This window comes from Lithobates pipiens, unplaced genomic scaffold (genome assembly GCF_037356315.1).
Source record: "Lithobates pipiens isolate NorthernLeopardFrog02 unplaced genomic scaffold, aLitPip1_a1.2 Scaffold_16, whole genome shotgun sequence".
In the NCBI taxonomy this organism is placed as follows: domain Eukaryota; kingdom Metazoa; phylum Chordata; class Amphibia; order Anura; family Ranidae; genus Lithobates; species Lithobates pipiens.
In genome coordinates this window covers 7,514,778-7,533,821 of record NW_027507748.1, presented here as the reverse complement: position 1 = coordinate 7,533,821, position 19,044 = coordinate 7,514,778, and the positions used below count along the sequence as shown (strand labels likewise).

At 48.3% G+C, this 19,044-nt stretch overlaps 1 protein-coding gene across 2 annotated transcripts in view; it reads right to left on the bottom strand.

Annotated features, from left to right (window-relative positions):
* Window positions 1–19,044, bottom strand: part of LOC143981571 (T-cell surface antigen CD2-like) — a 278,489-nt gene that overhangs the window by 28,051 nt on the left and 231,394 nt on the right. For both annotated transcript variants that reach the window (XM_077479532.1, XM_077479533.1), the window contains exon 3: window positions 72–335. In XM_077479532.1, coding sequence (XP_077335658.1) covers window positions 72–335 — 264 coding nt within the window. The remainder of the gene's footprint in view (window positions 1–71; window positions 336–19,044) is intronic.

The following is a 19,044-nucleotide window of genomic DNA, read 5'->3' as shown; positions in this document are numbered from 1 at the left end:
ATGAGGAACACCACACTGGTATATATAGAGTTAATAGACGAGACTCAGCAAGGACAGGACACATCACTCACCTGGACAAGCATCTTGCGTCTGATTGGTGGATCTCTCACTTATGTTGTTCTTTGCTGAACATCTGATATTCCAGGAATCGGGTGATGACACAGGAGGCACAGTGACACGGACTGTCCGCTCTGAGCTGGTGACATTATATACCTCCAATCCTCCACTCACAGTCAGGTAGATGGAGGGGTCAGTCCCGTTCTCCACCCAGCAGGAGATCTCAGCGCTGCCATTCTGGAGACACCTCACATCCAGGACTGGATCTGATACCGGAACTGAGAGGCACAGAAATGCGGAGAAGTCAGTGTCTGTCAATAACTAAAAACTGACTTAGGCTAGGTTCACATCTGTGCGGGCGATTACCGCAAGTCCCACAGCCACCTGCACAGAAAAACGCAAGAGCGGAGTGAGGGTACCAATAATGCTAATGTCACACCGCAAGCACTGGGAACTGCACCGCCCCTACAGTTCCCATGCGGACTGCAATTTCTGAAAAGCTGGGACCTTTCCGTACTTTTCAGTAGGCACGGCCGCCCAGTCAAATGAATAAGCGGCCATTCCCACACAAAAACAGATGTGAACCTAACCTTAAGGTTTCTTACACCATAAATTAAACAAGACACACCAAACTGGTATTTTATATCTATATAAAATTCTAGATTTACAGTATATCTCCTGAACCTGAAATCAGCTATTGTCCAATCACTGGAGGGAGATGCACCATGAGAGACACTGAACAATGGCACCGCCCTTGGAATTTTTTTATTTTATTTGTATGCACAATTATACGATAAACATTTTTGGAATTATGGACTATATAAGCAATCCAACATTACCGTAATCTGAAATAAACCCATTATTATTATTAATATTTGGGATCATTCACACCCTGTGTTGGTCAGCTCAACCCAACAAATAGAAAAGGCAATTTGCCTCTGTGTTCTGTTTGCTACACCATTTATTATTATTATGATTATTATTATTATGATTATCAATTGCCCTGTGCCCTAGTACACCATGCATTAACATGAGTGAAATATCAGTTTGTGACAGTTCAATTATGAAGGAGATGGTGAACCTCAATCCCCAGACAGTTCCAGAGACTGAGGATTTAATAGACATTTCTGCTGAGGAGCAACACCCTCCTATGTGTAAGTCACCCTATGTCTATTAGGGGCACAGGGTGACTGAGAACCTCAATTGGGCTTGCCTAACCCGACTCACCATACAACCAAATCAGACTCAGCATTTTGTGTTACTCCAGTTATCCTAAATTCTATATGTGTGGTTTGTGCTGAAAGAATGAAGGGGCTCTTTTACTTGGGACAGTAATATTTCTGACTTATATCCCACAAGAAAATATGAAGATAAATAATTTCACCTTTCAGACTGCTGCAATATTGTGTATGTGAGATATATATATATTTTTGTCTATTGTACCTTTGTACCTGGGTTTGAAGATTCTTATGCTTTCACCCTAAACCGATGCTTCAACAAGTGACTGGGTGGCCTAAGGGGTCTTGGACAGTGCTGGGACAAGATCATTGTCACAGATCAGCTGCGTGATCTGTGTCTCACCTTTACTGCTGTAGATCGGCTGGCACCTGTTGTTCCACTAGCTGGTGTTCACCTCTGTGCACTCTGCAGCTATGGGTGTCACCGCCCATCACCTGTTGCCTAATATAGGATTCCTTCCTGCTACTTCCTGTCCAGCCCCTCATGTGCTTCTCTATTTAAATCCCTTTCAAACCAGCTACTGGTTGCTTGAGCAACATTTGTTTCTGGCTCACTTCATGTAACCTGGTTTAACTGACCTCTCGTGAACTGATCTCTTGTGTACCGGCTTGTTCTGATTACATTGTCTGCAGCCCACCCTGACCTTGGCTCACTATCTGGCTCTCCTTTGCTTCATCCATCCATCCTTGTCTAATAATGTCTTCTGGTACTTCCCTAGCGAGCAGGGTGAACCTGGGGGCTGTGACCTGGTGTCAGCACACAGCTAACCCCAAAAGGGTGAGGGTGTCCCTGGCAGAATACCGTCTGGCCCTTAGACTCCACGTCCTGGGGGATCCTGTGTCACCTGCTTGTCTGTGGGCTCACTATAAGTAGTACCGTGACAGTTATTCAGCACCCAGGGCGAACATGCCAAACTACGCCCCCCCCCCCCCCGGGTTGTGCATGGGTTAAATGCTCATTAATGCTTAGTATAAATGATGAGAACATTGGATGAAAACAAGGGAATTTAAATTGATTGTCTGATAATCTGATCAATAGTACACAACTTTCAAGAGTTGATTAGGCCAGTTGATGTGAAAATATCACAAAATAAACACAAAAAAATCTTGTAAGAGAACAGAACGAATGATTTTCGTGTATTTAGCATGGTATTTGCACACAAAAAAAATAAAAAAATAGGAGGAGAAAATCCGACTGTCACTTCTTATCTTCAGTTGGCCGAGAGTGTCTCCGTTCTTTCTGGGGAAGCCTGAAGCAGGTATGGGCACATTCTAGGCTCTGCTTTTGGACATAATTAGCATAACAGAGGCTGAGACAAAGCATGATGCTCCAGTATTTTGGCACCTCCTCCCACACTTTGACCAGGGCAGTGGCCCCGCTTGTCCCTGCCTTGTACCGGCCCTGGTCTTGGATTGTGCTGGTACCAGACAAAGGAAGCATATACAGGGCACAGTCTCATCTTGAGTATGAGGGTCCGTGACACAGACGCTCTCCATCCAATCTGACAGAGCGCGAGCAATTTTGCAAAGAAGAAGAATGGGCAGAAATGTCACTCGCTAGATGTTAGATGCTAGATGCTCGATAGAAAAATATTTGTAGAGAAAAGAGGTTCTACAAAGTATTGACTCCGGGGGGGCCATACAAATGCGCGCCACACCTTTTCAAAGATTTAATTGTAAAACATTTATAATTTTCCCTCCACTTCACAATTATGTGACACTTTACATAGTTACAGAGAAGGTGAGGTTGAAAAAAGACATTAAGTCCAACCCATGTGTGTGATTATGTCAGTATTACATTGTATATCATGTATGTTGTGTAATTATATGTCAGTATTACATTGTATATCATGTATGTTATGTGATTATATGTCGGTATTACATTGTATATCATGTATGTTGTGTAATTATATGTCAGTATTACATTGTATATCACGTATGTTGTGTGATTATATGTCGGTATTACATTGTATATCATGTATGTTGTGTGATTATATGTCAGTATTACATTGTATATCATGTATGTTGTGGTCGTTGGCTGTGTTGATTGGGAATTGAGCAATTTTCTTTTCTTCAGCCTGTAGTTGAAAGAAAACTGCTATATGGATTTATAAACTCCAGAGAGGTCTCGGTCTCTCACTCACCTGGACAGGAGATGTTGATGAATCTACTTAGATTATTGATCTGATTGGTGACATCACAGTGGAGGGTTCCGGAGACCGGAGGAGTAAGAGTTACCCGGCTGTCTGAGGAGACGGATCTTCCATCCAAACTCCAGGAATAACGCGGATCTGATCCTTTCACCGAACATTCAGCCTCTGCGCTCCCATCCGGGAAACAGGAGGAGGTCACAGCGATGTCAGAGAGGGGGGCTGGAGGAACAGAATTCCAGGATATGATTGGTCAGAGTAATGACATACATAAAAACTGAGACTTATCACAATAGCTCTATGGGAATATGAAGTCTGCTCTCTCCGTCTGACAGTTCCAGTTACCTGGTTGTCATTCGGATCCTCTGACTACCACTGACCTGAAACTCATATATTGTTTGCGAATGCTGGCTTTGCTCTGACTTCACTTAATGCATGCTTGTTCTGGATCAGAGACCTGCAATCTAGAACAGGCCATAGATCAAAATTCGGCCATTTCTATGACCATGTGTTGGCATTTCACTTGAACAGAGACTCCCCCTGTCAGAATACAATAGCACATGGGGGAGGATTCCCCCATCCCCCTCAAATATGTGGATGGGGGAGTTGGTTTATTTTTTGTTAAGCCTGCTGGCTGAATGAAAAAAAACGGAACCATGTATGGGCAGCTTTAAGATGCTGGAACTAGAGACAGCCAGGAAATTTGCCTTATCGGGAGCAGCAGTGGAAGCCCCCACATTTCTAACCCTCACCTATAGTTTTATATTTTACAAATGTAAGAAAATCTTAAGAAATGGAAGACCCCTCCTTCACCATACATGGGAGGAACATCTCGCAAATCCAAGATGAGGTCATTTCCTCCTCCCAGTTATATAGGTGTATGGTGGTTTCCTCATAGCTGACCAGTATGAATATTCAATCAGCACTGGTTTCCTCTGAATGACTGTATCTTCATAAACAAGTCCTATATTTCCCTATCTCTCAATGCTGGGGGAGGCTGGAAATCCACCATTGGTCTGTCCAATATGGATGTCATCTCCTTCCCCCAACCTGGAGGATAATACGAGGCCCTGGGGGGGGGGGGAGAGAAGTTGGTCCCGGGGCTCCTCAGATCAAAGAGTGTTTGGGAAATGATTTTTGCAGAAAGTTTGGGGTTTAGGTGATCCCCTTCATTGGTTAACCCAACTCATTAAAGACACAAGCTTTCAAGATGATGTAATCTCTTCAGGCTTCACGGAATTCTGGAAATGGTTGAAACCCAAATATCTAAACACAGAGTTCCAATTACATTTTTGTGGCACATTTAAAAAAAAAAACACTTTGAATGACAATTACGCGGTCATGTAACACTGTACCCAAATGACATTTTTATCACACAAATAGAGATTTATTTTTGTGGTATTTAATCACCACTAGGTTTTTAGTGTAGCACTGACCCCCGAAGGAGCTGCTGGTTTTATTTGGGCTTACCGTTACCTCCTCGTTTGCTTCTCCGTCTTTGGGTTCCCGTGGTAGATGGCCCAAAGAATGTGGAAACTGACACTGAATCTTCTTTTGGGTCATTTATTTAGAACAGAAACAGAGTCTTTCAATAGAGGGTAGAGGGTTAGGAGTGAGTTCAGGTACTTGGATTGCAAAAATGGAAGTCTTTTATAGGAAAATCCAGAGAATAGAAACCGTTTCACAACTGGATTTAACAACCCCTAGCCTAGCAGTCGGTAGGGTGCTCGACAAAATCTTTGTAACAGACTTGTGATGTACACTCGAGCGTTATTGAGGGATGTAGATAAATTTAAAGAGCTATTATATTGTACCAGGTTCTCTCAGCCAATCCAGCGATACCGTATGAGCATTGATCCGGGTTGCGTCCTTCAACTAAGCCTCCAGGCTCCTTCAGAGAAGCCAGCCTTGCGCATGGCCTTCTCCTGAAGAGTCCTCCCCTGTGGTTCTTCAGTTGCTGGGCCTCTCCCTTCAGATGAGATGGCACGGGACCACCCTTGGATCAATAGGCCCCAAAATCCACTTGGGCCCGTCCCTGCAGTTGCGTATCCTCGGGCCAGCCAGCCCCAAGACTCGGGATGCATGGTTCCGCACCCCAGGCCAGGAGGGCCATGGAGCTGGGTCAGAAGGACCACCAGAACCAAACAGACAGAAAATGCAAGATGGAACCCTGAACCATATGACATCGATACTTTAAATACCACCCCCCGGAATGCACAGCAGGAGGAGAACACTCCCATTGGGCAGGTTCCGAAAGAATAGTGGCATTCAATGCACCCAGCTAGACTGTGTTTCTACCCTTGCCGGCATTGACAGCGACACCTACTGTCAAGGAGAACCCAGTGCAACCCAGCTGGGCTGGTACTGAAACCAGAAATTTAGAGAAATAGCCCCAAAACCCAACTGTGGTTTCAGGCAAATTAACTTCTGCTAATCAGCGGAGAGCACTACATACTCCCCTCTCCCATTTAGACGATGTCCTCATCGTCTGGGAACAAAAAAAAAAAAAAACTTTTATAGTCCTGAAAGTCGATTACCTGAACTCAAAATTGGGACGAGGGATGGAAAGGAAAAGAGGGAAGAACATGGAACATACAATATCTTAAACAGTTGACACGAAACAAGTGACATAATACACAAACCCCAATACCTGACTATCTACACCACCCACTCTCCGGCAGCTTGACAGGCGATCTTGGTGATTCCTGAAAAGAAGATACACACAAAAAAACACAACGGGAACACATACTATGTGTACAGTTATAGGAGGCAAAATCCAATTACCAACAGAAAATGAGACTCTCTCTCCAGTGTTGTTGACCTACATGTCTGCGTGCAATAGTCCAAGTGTTTGTGTAGACTCCCACCATCTAGTGGCAACAGCAACAAAATGCAAGTCCTTTCATACAAGTGCTGTGGCCGGTAGATGACATTGACACTGAACCTAACACTATGTAACTAGTCCCACAGTCCTTGTACCTATTTTTTTTTTCAGAAGACAACTTCTTTTTTTTTCCCCAAGCAGAGGGAAAGCAGTCTCAGTAATTGCTTTACCAATAAAAACGAGGGTCTGGCAAAGTGAATGTTTTCCTCTTGGCATCCACAGTGGTGATAAGGTATACCACATTGTCCTTTCCCGGCCAACAAATGACAACTTTATCAGAGTATATGTTTCTCCCAAAGCTCCAGTGCTGAAGACACCCAGTGAAGCGCTCGTACATACTGGGGGAACATCCCTGTTTCTTAAAGGGCTTTGGTACTTTCAGGTAGTCCCACACATCACTGGCATACCAATGCTCTCAGTTTCTCGATCTCTTGCATAATTTCCTTGGGAACATAGGGGGAACTCCAAAACATACTCTGTAGCCACCCGCTTATTCAGCAGCCGCTGCGATCGTGGGAGCCTAGGCAGAGCTCGGGCACTTCCATCCCCAGGAGGCACACAAGAATTTGGTGATTTACGTACCAATTTAAAAGACATTCTCTTACATTCTGACAAATTTACATTTTTAGGTAAAGTCAAGTCAATGGTTGTAGGGGTTCCCCCTGAGACGATGCACTCCCCGAATTCAAAGCCAACCAGCCAGATACATTGCATGTTGCGGCCACATCATCTGCATTGTCCCATAACATTTCTTGGGACAAAGCCTCGAACAACTCATCATCCCCTGATAAGTCAGACAGGGAATCTATTTCTGAGTCCCTCAACTCCTCTGCTGGCAAATATTTACATACAGTCCCACTCATTACAACTTTCCCAGAACTCTCACCCGTATCTGCAGTGGATTCCTTGAGAGTGATCACTTTTCCCCGATCCGATCCAGGCGAGTTCTGAGATAGGCCTCTACTGCAGCCGCAGGAGGCTTTCACGTACCCTACTTTTTTCAGAGCAGGCATAGGGATTGTGGTAATGGTGGATGAAGCAGTGTCCATGATGTCCGGAGTGGCTCCTCCGGTGACAGCATCTCCCTCCGGGATACTGGTTGTAGTGGTCGGTATACAAGTTGCAGGCCTCGTCACAGGAGCATATACAGCAGACTCCTCAGTGGCAACGCCCATGGCCCAGTCCATACGATATGCACAAGGCGGCACAGTGGGCCGCTCCACTTTAAACAGGTATTCTCCACATTTCAGGCATCGGACAAATGGCCAGAGACTTGCGACCAGTCCCTCTCACCTGTTGCAGAGCATTCCCAATGCCTCGACATCTCCTGACGTATACAGTACAAAATGCCCCTACGGTCTCAGGTGAATTCCTGTATCTGTGAGTAAAGTCCCAGGCAGTCTCACACTTGTGGGGTTTCCCATTGAAGGCATCCTGGGTCCCATGATGGACGATGTTCCTGGTATCCGGAACATTTTTTTTCTTTGGCAAAGAAAAACAACCTCTTCCTTCTTTCTCCTACGACACACTCACGCAGTGCCAGGTGTAGGAAAAGAACAGGCAAGACTCCTCCCACTGGTTCCTCCGGTCAAGCAAATCACAGGATTTTCTCAACTCCGCCCACAGTCTACGCACCCAAGAGTGGCTCACAATATCACTCCTTGTAAAAATGGCGCACTCAAAAAACTCAACCCTCTACCGTATAAACTCCATAGAAACAGTTCTTTTTAGTTGTGAGAGGCAACAGTAAATCCCGGACGAGCCCCCACATGTAGCACTGACCCCCGAAGGAGCTGCTGTTTTAATTTGGGCTTAACGTTACCTCCTTGTTTGCTTCTCCGTCTTGGGGTTCCCGTGGTAGATGGCCCAAAGAATGTGGAAACTGACACTGAATCTTCTTTTGGGTCATTTATTTAGAACAGAAACAGAGTCTTTCAATAGAGGGTAGAGGGTTAGGAGTGAGTTCAGGTACTTGTATTGCAAAATGGAAGTCTTTTATAGGAAAATCCAGAGAATAGCAACCTTTTAACAACCTCCCGGATAGACCTCCTCTCACTAGGCCTAGCAGCAGGTGGTGCACCTGAGTATTACTGAGGGACTTAGATGAATTTAAAGAGCTATCATACGGAGCTATCATACGGTACTAGGTTCTCCCCGGGGTTCTTCAGTTGCTGGGCCTCTCCCTTCAGATGAGAAGGCACCGGACCACCCTTGGATCAATAGACCCTGAAATCCACCTGGGCCTGTCCCTGCAGTAGTGTTGCCTCAGGCCAGCTGGCCCCAAGACTCGGGATGCATGGTTCCAGGCCAGGAGGGCCATGGGGCTGAGTCAGGAGGACCACCAGTACCAAACAGACAGAAAATGCAAGATGGAACCCCGAACCACGTGGTGTCGGTACCTTAAATACCACCCCCCAGAATGCACAGCAGGAGGAGAACACTCCCACTGGGCTGGTTCTGAGAGAATAATGGCATTCAATGTACCCAGCTTCGGGGGTCAGTGCTACATAGATATATAACTGCCCCCGATATCCTATACCACCACTGCGCCAATGAAACAAAATGTGAATAAAGCTGCCACTTTGGAAAAAAAAAAAATGTAGAATAACAGAAAGGAAACCTATATGGTGTCCATGCGGGTTACTGTATGTGGGAAGAACAAAAAGACTTTTAAAAGTCTGTATAGCAGAACACCAGACAAATATAAGGAAAGGCTTCCATTATCATAGTGTATCGTTACACCATAAAGAAAAACATAATCCGGACTCCTCTTTGCTACAATTTTGTGGGATAGATACCATTCACCCATCTTGGAGGGGTTCTAATAAGGTAAGGGATCTTTCCCAAAGGGAAACCCGCTGGATTTATTTTGATGAAGTGCCTTGCTCCTAGAGGGTTAAACATTGAGGTAGACCTCAATTGTTTCATTAATAATTTCCGATTAAATCATTGTTTGGTTATTATTTACTCTTTAGTTATCAGGCATAAATTGCTACATAGGAGTTATATACTCATTATCAGCCATATTCAGTCTCTTCGCCCTTGTACACACGGTGGGACATTCCGACGGAGAATGTCCGAAAATATCGTGTTGTCGGATAATCCGACCGTGTGTGGGCTCCATCGGACTGTTTCCGTCGGAATATCCGACCAACGACGTTTTAGAGCTGGGCTGTAAAATTTTCCCACAACATGATCCGATAGGACTTTTTCCGATCGTTTGTAGAGAATTCCGATCGGACAAAGTGCCACGCATGCTCAGTTCAAATTCCTAGACCAAAGCTATTGGCTACTAGGCTGAACGTAGTCCCGTTGTAATGAAATAACGTCATCATGTTCTGAACGATCGGACACCAGTTTCGGATTTGGGCCTTCAGTCCCTTTGACACAGCTGTGGTGCATTACAATATAATATATCACAATATACCTGTATTGTCCTCCATATCCACTGGCTCCACCTGCTGGGAGAAAACAATACTCCACAGAACGAGGTACTTAACCAAAGTATATTTTACTATATATAATTGTAAATAGGTGATTACAGCAATTGTACTGTCATCCAAAATAGATTGACAGGACAATGAGCTTCGATAAAAAACAGTTACAAATTATATATATATATATTGTGACAGTACAGTTCCCTGTCCTAGTAATTGTCGCCCAGGGTTCTCAAATAGGCAGGTTGAGGGGCTCCAGGTGTATTTAATGTGGAGGAATCTGTTTTATCAGTTTCCTCCAAAGTTTGTAAAATCCACTTGGGGACCTGGAGCCCGGAGATTCCATAGAGTTATGGGTGGGATGGAATCTCCAATCCTGGGACCGGGTTTTTGGACCAGCCAGGAGTCTGGCTGGTTGATTGAGCAGGTGGGTCCTGGGCTTATAGCAGAGTTAGGATTAGGGTTCTGGGCTCCACCCAGAGAGTGCAGGTGTGCACTAGAGAAAGCCAGAGACCCAAGTCTGAGGATCAGAGCAGTGAGGGGCTGCTGTCTAGATAGACACTGTGTGTGTTAAAGCTGTGCGCATCTGAGACAAATGAGAGCCTGAAGTGGAAGGACTAAGCAGCAAGGAAGGTGAAAAGAGGTACAGCAGTTATGCGGGAATTCTGTTATAAAGCCAAGAGGGCTGAATTGTAAAGCCTAGGTGGCAGTGCTGCTGAAGAGAGCCAGGTGGCTTGGCATTTTTCATGTATTTTTTTTTGGCAGAAGAACCCCTATGTGGGCAAGCAAGTGCATGTATGAACTTTATGTTGTTCCTTTTTAATAAAAGTGGGCTACCATGCCCTTAAACAAAAAGTTCCTGTTCGCTGAGAACTTACTGAAAAGGCATCTGCCACTGAGTTAAACATCCCCCAATGTTACAAATGGTGGAGAATGCGGGCACAAGACGGTGGAATCTGGGTCCTTGCTCCACAGTAAGTTCAAGTCAGGAACTATTGGCTGTGTGTGGAAGTGCAGCCAGGCAAAAAAGCATTGCGTGTTGCAGGTGGTGTACCTGTGAATGAAAAGTAAATTTTTCTTTTCTTGCTATGAACTGTGTTTGTGTGCATGAGACCGCACAATCAGTGTGTGCAATGTGCAGGTGAGGAAAGCTTGCATGAAGAGAAAAGCAACTTGCTTCAAGGCTGGGTTCACACTGCTGCGGGGGGAGATCCGGATGTGATTCGCACCGCACTGCAGTGCTAATCACATCCGATCTTCGTAGCGATGCGAGTTCAGCCATACAGATAGTATGGCTGAATTCGCATCGCTCCCGCAGCAAACTCGCACGGGACCCTTTTTTGGTCCGCAACAGAATTGGATCTCATGGGTGTTCACACCATGCGATCCGATTCCTGTGCAAGTCGGCAGATCGCACTGCGATATGCGGACGGATCTGGGGGTGTCATTAACATATCACTGACACTCCCAGCCGTTCGCATAGGGCAGTGTGAACTGCCGGCGGGAGTAATGCGATGCGGGAAAACGCCGCGGATTTGCGGCGTTCCCGCATCGCAGCAGTGTGAACCCGGCCTAAAAGAGACACTTTCATTTTCCTGGACTGTGTAAAGTTGTTCTGGAGTCTCTAAGTATGGGGCGGTCAAAGCTCCTAAAAGAAGCAAGGTTTGCTGAAATGAGAGACAGAGCTCTGTGGTTGGAGGAGCTGTTACCGCCCGAACGAGCCCCATACATGATTGATCAGCATTTATCAAGGAGAAAAAGGGCTGGGGTTGTCCCTAGCAACGCTGGTGCAATGAGTGCACAGGTGACTGCTGTTATGGAGAGTCCACCAGCATTTGAATCTGCAGTGGATTGGTGCAAGCGGCACCTGGCAGGAATTAACCAAGCTACAGAGGAAAGGAAGCCAACCCTCAGTGCAAGGGGAAAGCTGCTGGATGTCCATAACTGGAAGAGGGCTGTTGTTGCCCCTGGCAAAGCTGCTGCAGTTAAAACAGTTATTGTGAAAGATGTGACTGTCACAGCATGAAACGGGATCCAGCAGAGAGAAGCCCATGCTATATGCAAGGAGAGAGGCTGATCAAAGGCTGAGGATGAGAGTGGTTGCCCATAGCAACACAGAGGAAGCCAGTCGGGCTATCTCTGTACCATGGGCTATGTCTAATAAGGATAGTGGAAAGTGGCTTAAGGAGGAGCCCATATATCATGTTGGAGAGAGCCAGCAAAGTTCTGCTGGGAGAGTGCGGTCTCCCATGGCAACCAGAGTGAAATTTATGCCTGAAAGGAGCTGCAGTAGAGATTTGGTTCAGCGTCCCCACAAAGAGGCCTGTGCATTCCGGCCAGCTGGGAATCACCAGGAGAGAATCGCTTTGGAAAAAAATCGTCCAGCACCATGCCTGGAATGTGGCCAGCTGGGGCATGGTGTGTTTTCTTGCCCTAGGTTATGGAATACGGCTGGAGATAATGTTGCTGAGAAAAAAGTTTTGTCTGTAGGCTCAGATTCCTGTGAAAATATGTTTGCAGTCACCCCTAGCAACAAGGAGTTTCCTGTTGTGCCTGCAGGGGGTGCTAAACAGTGGGAGATGCCTGCTGTAGTTTCATCCCATGGCCACCAGGGGAAGTTGGCCAGTAAAAGTGCAGCAGAGGACTGGTGCATAAGACGACGTACTCAAATGAAGGTGGTGACCCCAACTACTGCGGTGGGTAAGACTGTCTTTAATGAAATGATGGCTGGAACTGCTGATTTCATGTATAAAAGGACTGGTTACGAGACTGTCCATGACGATGTGAGAGTGACCCCAGTTAGTGGGGCCACTGAATGTGCACGTGAGAATGACTTTTCCCTATATAGTGGGAATACAAGGGTTAAAAGTCCAAATAGAACCTGTGTTGATGACTAAAAGTGTTGTGTCTAATGACTATCAGGCTCGAGTTGGCCGGGGGCTAGGATAGCCTGCAAAAGCTAAAAATGCTATAAATGTTACTGTTAATGAAAAGTTTAATGCTGTTGGGAAAACTTTTGCTCTGAAAGAACCTGGGGTTATCAAAAATGGGCCGTTGCCTGTAGCAACTGGTGGTAAGACAGCACAGTTGTCCACAGGAATCTCCAGGGAACTTCATGTGTTGGAGTCAGAGGTTGCCCTGGACAACTGCGATGTCACTCTGGTGGGACAGAATGGAACTGTACCGTGTAATGGTAATGTGTTAGTGCGAGCTGCTAGTACTAAAAATGTGCAGGTAAATGGTGGATTAACGCAACCTGTGAAAAATGCAAAAGTGTGTGAGGCTGATGAAATGCAAGCAGAGAAAGGTGGTGAATATGGTGTATTGCAACCAGAGGAGGCTCTCTAATTAGGCAAATTAGGCGATTGCCTAAGGCCCCGCAGTCTCAGGGGCCTCGCCATCGACTAATTTGCCTGTGATCAATCCGGTGGCAGCAAGTGCAGGGAGCGGGACAGTAGAGGCCATTAGGTGGCGCAGCGGCTGGATGACAGACGGCATGAGGGCGGCATGTCCATGTGGGACCCTCACTTGAGCTTCTCTCTTGTGCCGCTCAAGAAACCTCTCCTCCGCACCTGCCTCCTATTTGGTTCTGGAGTGGGGGGGGGGGGGGCGTTGCTGAAAAACTACCCAGCTGGATAGTCCCACCATGAGTGTGAAGAGGGAGGAACTCTTATGCTGCCGACCAGAGCAAAGGTGAGTGCCCATGCCGCGCAGCCTTCCGTGTGCCTTAATAGGAGGAGCGGTGGGGAGACTGCACATAGTGGAATTGATTTTTCCATATTAATCCATACAGCCGCTGAATGTCTGCAGGGAGGAGAGAAGGAGAAGTGATCATTCAGCGGTTGCATGGAGGAATATGGAAAAAATCACTTCCACTATCTATGTGCAGTCTCCCCACCGCTCCTCCTATCTAACTTTTTCTACACTCTCCGGTGTTCTGGCAGATAGTATCCTGCCATCATATAGTGTCCGCCCCGTACTGCGGATGCACAGTAGGGGCAGAAGAAGCTTCGGAAAATCTCCAAAGATGAACAGTGCCTGCGCCGTGAGTGGATGTGGTAGCCCCGCCATCCCAGCGGGCATAGGGTTGTGAAAATTAGAGGTCCCCTCGCGGACGAGCTTCGCTTGCCACGCTTCGGGCTCAGCCTCGCTGCGCTCAGCTCTTTTATGTTCCAACTCTATGTCCACTTGGATGGTGGCGATAGAACCCGGACTCACGGCGCAGGCGCCGTTCATCCTCGGCTATTTTCGGAATCTGTGTGTGCTGTGTACTGCACATGCGCAGTATACAGCGGACACTTTCCGATAGGGGACCATATATGATAGGACACCGGCCCCTCCTTGTGGTCCCTGGCCCCGCCGTGCGCACCCTGGCCCCGCCCCTTCTGCTCTCCAGCCCCTCCGTGTGCTCACTGACTGCACCCCTCCTGCTCTCCAGCCCCTCCTTGTGCTCCCTGGCTCCGCCCCTTCTTGTACTCCCTTTATCCATGCCTCCTGCTCTTCAGCCCCTCCCTTTGCTCCCTGGCTCCGCCCCTCCTGCTCTCCAGCCCATTCTTGTCCTCCCTGGCTCCACCCCCATTTTGCCAGCATCCCCTGCTCTCCAATTCTTTCTGCCTCCCCTCTCAAGCTGCCCCCCAGCACTCTCCACCCCCCATCCATAGCACTATCTGGCCCCCAGCACTCTCCACCCCACACCCCCCAGCACTCTCCGGCCCCCACCCCCCAGCACTCTCTGGCCCCCAGCACTCTCCGCGCCCCAACCCCCCAGTACTCTCTGGCCCCCAGCACTCCCCGCCCCCCACCCCTGAGCATTCTCTGGCCCCCAGCACCCTCCAGCCCCTACCCCTCAGCACTCTCTGGTCCCCACCCCCCAGCACTCTCTGGTCCCCACCCCCCAGCACTCTACAGCTCCTCCCTGCTCTTTGCCCCCCCAGGGCCTGCAGACAGGGAGAGATCTCTAGATCTCTCTCGCCCCCTTTCCCTCACTTCCCCCTCTCTCTCTCTTACCCCCTCTATCTTTCTCTCCCTCCCCCCTCTCTCTCCCCTCTCTCTCTTACCCCCTCTCTCTCACCACACTCCTCTCTCTTACCCCTTCCCACCCCTCTCTCTCTCTCCCTTCTCTCCCTTCCCTCGCTCTCTCCCTTCCCTCACTCTCTCCCTTCCCTCACTCTCTCCCTTCCCTCGCACTCTCCCTTCCCTCGCACTCTCCCTTCCCTCGCTCTCTCCCTTCCCTCGCTCTCTCCCTTCCCTCGCTCTCTCCCTTCCCTCGCACTCTCCCTTCCCTCGCACTCTCCCTTCCCTCGCACTCTCCCCTCCCTCGCACTCTCCCCTCCCTCGCACTCTCCCCTCCCTCGCACTCTCCCCTCCCTCGCACTCTCCCCTCCCTCGCACTCTCCCCTCCCTCGCACTCTCCCCTCCCTCACTCTCTCCCTTCCCTTCCTCCCTCCCTTCCCTTCTCTCCCTCTCTCCCTCACTCTCTCCCTTCCCTTCCTCCCTCCCTTCCCTTCTCTCCCTCTCTCCCTCCCTCTCTCCCTTCCTTCCTTCCTTCCTGTTAGAAGTTTTTGAGGTAATTAATATCTTAAAAGATAAAAGTTTCTGAAAATATATGTAAGTTATATGTTTGGTGGTGAGTGATGGTTTCTGAAGGTCACACAACAGCAGATCATATAGGGAGGAGGGGATTTGCTGAGTAGGTACTTCTATTTTTGAGTTACTATGTCAGAACAATGGGTGGAGTTATGCTACTTATCTATAGACTGAACCATATTGGGTATATATGCAAATGTGGGTGTTATTAGGATATGCTGACATAACATCTTGAAACAGTATAAGAATGGACTAGGGTTATAGGATTGGTAGGATCGGTGGGAAGAGAAAGGATTCTACACTTTGGAGAATGTAGATCAGATGACCCTTTCCTCCTTCTGAAGCCATCACCATGCCATATGTTACCAGATGTCAATCTTGTCTTTGCTTGTCTTTCTGAATAATTAAAAACGAACTATTGGACGAACGAAGGATTCTTCAATTTCTACTCCTGAAAGTACGTTTGAAATGCCTTGAAGGAAGACAGACTTTACTGATTCACATATTACACAAAGACTTTGCTATTGATTAAGAAACGCCCCTGTGAGTGAGTATGTAGAGCTTCTTTTACACTACATTACATTTTACTTCTCTACAATCACTTTTAACACTTCCCTCCCTCCCTCTCTCCTCCCTCCACTTCCCTCCCTCTCTCCCTTCCTTCCCTCTCTCTCTCCCTCTCCCTTCCTTCCCTATCCCTTCCTTCCTTCCCTCTCTCTCTCTCTCTCTCTCTCTCTCTCCCCTCCCTTCCCTCCCTCTCCCTTCCTTCCCTCTCTCTCTCTCTCCCCTCCCTTCCCTCTCTCTCTCTCCCCTCCCTTCCCTCTCTCTCTCCCCTCCCTTCCCTCTCTCTCTCCCCTCCCTTCCCTCTCTCTCTCCCCTCCCTTCCTTCCTTCCCTCTCTCCCCTTCCTTCCCTCCCTCCCTCCCTCTCTCTCCCCTCCTCTCCTTTCCTCTCTCCTCCCTTCCCTCCCTCTCTTCTCCCTTCCCTCCCTCTCTTCTCCCTTCCTTCCCTCCCTCTCTTCTCCCTTCCTTCCCTCCCTCTCTTCTCCCTTCCTTCCCTCTCTCTCTTCCCCCCTCCCTTTCCTCCCTCTCTCCTCCCCTCCCTTCCCCCCTTCCCTCCCTCCCTCTCTCCTCCTTTCCCTCTCCCCTCCCTTCCCTTTCTCCTCCTTCTCCCTCGCTCCTCTCCTCCCTCCCTCTCTCCTCTCTTCCCTCCCTCTCTCCTCTCTTCCCTCCCTCTCTCCTCTCTTCCATCCCTCCTCTCTTCCCTTCCTCTCTCCTCCTTTCCTTCTCTCTCTCTCTCTCTCTCTCCCTTCCCTCTTTCCCCCTCTCTCCCCTCCCTCTCCCACTTTTGCACACCCTTTCTATACCCCTCCCTCTCTCTCTCCTCCCTCTCTCTCCCCCTCCCCTCCTCTTTCCACCTCTCTCTCCCCCTTTTGTGCACCCTTTATCTAACCCTCTCTCACCCCCCTCTCCTCCTCCCTCTCGGTCACCCACTCTCCCTCCCCCTCTCACTCACAATGTCTTGCTCCCCTCCCCCTCTCTCTCTCTCTTTCCCCCCCTATCTCTCACAATCTCTAGCTCCCTCTCCCCTCTCTCTCCCCTCCACTCTGTCTCCCTTCCCCTCTCTTGCTCCCCCTGCGCTGTGCTGGGATCCCCCCACTCTACTTCCTTTGCGGATGTGGAATGACTCAGTGACATCCCCTCCCCATTCTCCAAAGACACAGGAAATTCTTAGAGGGGTTGCCACCTTGGTGGGCCCCAGATGTTTTAATGGCTGCATATGTCTGATGGGTGAGGAGGGTGCCCTGGAAGTGGTGCCGATGAACTGTTTGCTAGATCTGTGCATCTTTTTGCAGCCATTTTTATTGCTTGCATTTTTTTCCCATTATGGGCGTGATTGGGGACTCATGTGTAAGTTTCGCCTAAGGCCTCACAAATCCTAGAGCCGCCTCTGATTGCAACCTGTGCTACCACAGTCTGACGTGATTTACAATGACTGGTGTAATGAGTCTGCAGCTGAGCCAGTCTGTTCTTATGTGTCTCCTTGGGCAGATGGATCGGTGCTGAGGAGTACCGCAGAAGGGAGCGCACATACAATAGATTGGGATAGTTGGGGTAAAAATCTTATCTCCCTGATAGATAAGGCTTTTATGCACAAAAATAAGGTGGACACGGTTTCTGCTGTACAAGCAGGGGAGACTGCAGAACAGCTTGTACCTGAGGGCGCGGTGGCTGCTGCAGGGGTTAACCCTGGTGAGCAGGATGAACCAAAAAAGGGCACAGCAGAGACATTGTCCGTGACCCACAAAACTGAGGTTGGCATGGAGTGTCAACGTGACGTCACTGGTAATGTTCTGGAGCAGTTCACTGATGCTGATCCTGAGAAGTTGGGTATGAGTCCAGCACCTGGCAGCGCTCTGGTGGAGCACCAGGCCGTGTTTACCTCCAGCTGGGAGGAGGTTCCGTTAACCGTCGCAACTTTTCAAGTCTCAACAAGTGAGTCTCTCTGCATCCCCAGTGTCATGAAAGTCCCCAGGAAGGTCTGGAGTCAAGGGCGTGGTTATTAACCAACGCATTAAAAGAGATGCTTGAACTTTGGGATGTACAGCCAATCTATAATAGTGTGTCTCCTCCACAGTTTGATGGTCTGGTACTGTGGAGTACCACTAGGTGGAGCACTGTATGGCAGCCTATACAGGGCAAAGAAAAACAGGACAGGAATGGTTTATTCCTAAATTTGCTACTTTCGTTAAAAGTTGCCGCTATGTATGCTGCTGGATTACATGGCCACGGCTATGTAGGAGCTGGGTGTCCGCCTGGCCTGTGACCAAGTCTATAGTGGAAAAAAAATAAATAGCGGCACTTCCAGCATAAAAAGTTCATATCTTTATTGGGAAATTAAAGAGGAAGTAAACCCTGATGAGTTTACTTCCTCTTTCAGTCCCTGCAAAGGCAAAGCATAATGGACTACTATGCATCGCATCGCATCACATCGCATCACATCGCATAGTAGTCCATTATGTGTCACTTACCTGACACAGGAGCCAGCGCTGTCCCCTGTAGTCTGGCGCATCCATCTTCTTGGTGGGGTCTCGCAGCTCCGCCGCTGTCATTCGGCGGAGCCGCGATGACGTCACTCCCGCGCATGCGCACGGGAGCCGACACGCGCGGCAGCTCCATTGTTGGAAATGCCGCGCTCAGTGCGCCTGCGCGCCGCTGTCTACAGCGCATGCGCCGTAGACAGCGGTGCCTGTCTTCGGGCAATTATCTCCTAAACCATATAGGTTTAGGAGATATTTCTTGGACCTACAGGTAAGCCTTAATCTAGGCTTACCTGTAGGTCAAAGCGGTTTGTAAGGGTTTACAACCACTTTAATAAAAGCCAGGAGGAGACATGTGCATACAGCTCATGGAGACGTTCCATTGGCTGAATTTGCATGCATGAACCGATACCGGAACTGAGAGAGACAATCATTTCCATTGATCAGATCCAATATATACACAGCATGCCCCTCCCCCATCCTTACCTATAATCAGGTGTGCAGACATCTTCCTGGAGACTGGAGGAGATAGATTGTGTCTGTGTGCACCCCTCCCCCAACACTAAATCCCCCCACTAACATCACACCCATTTTCTTCAGTCATGTGACCCCCATCAGGGTTGTCACCCCCACAACTTTTATTTACTGACAAA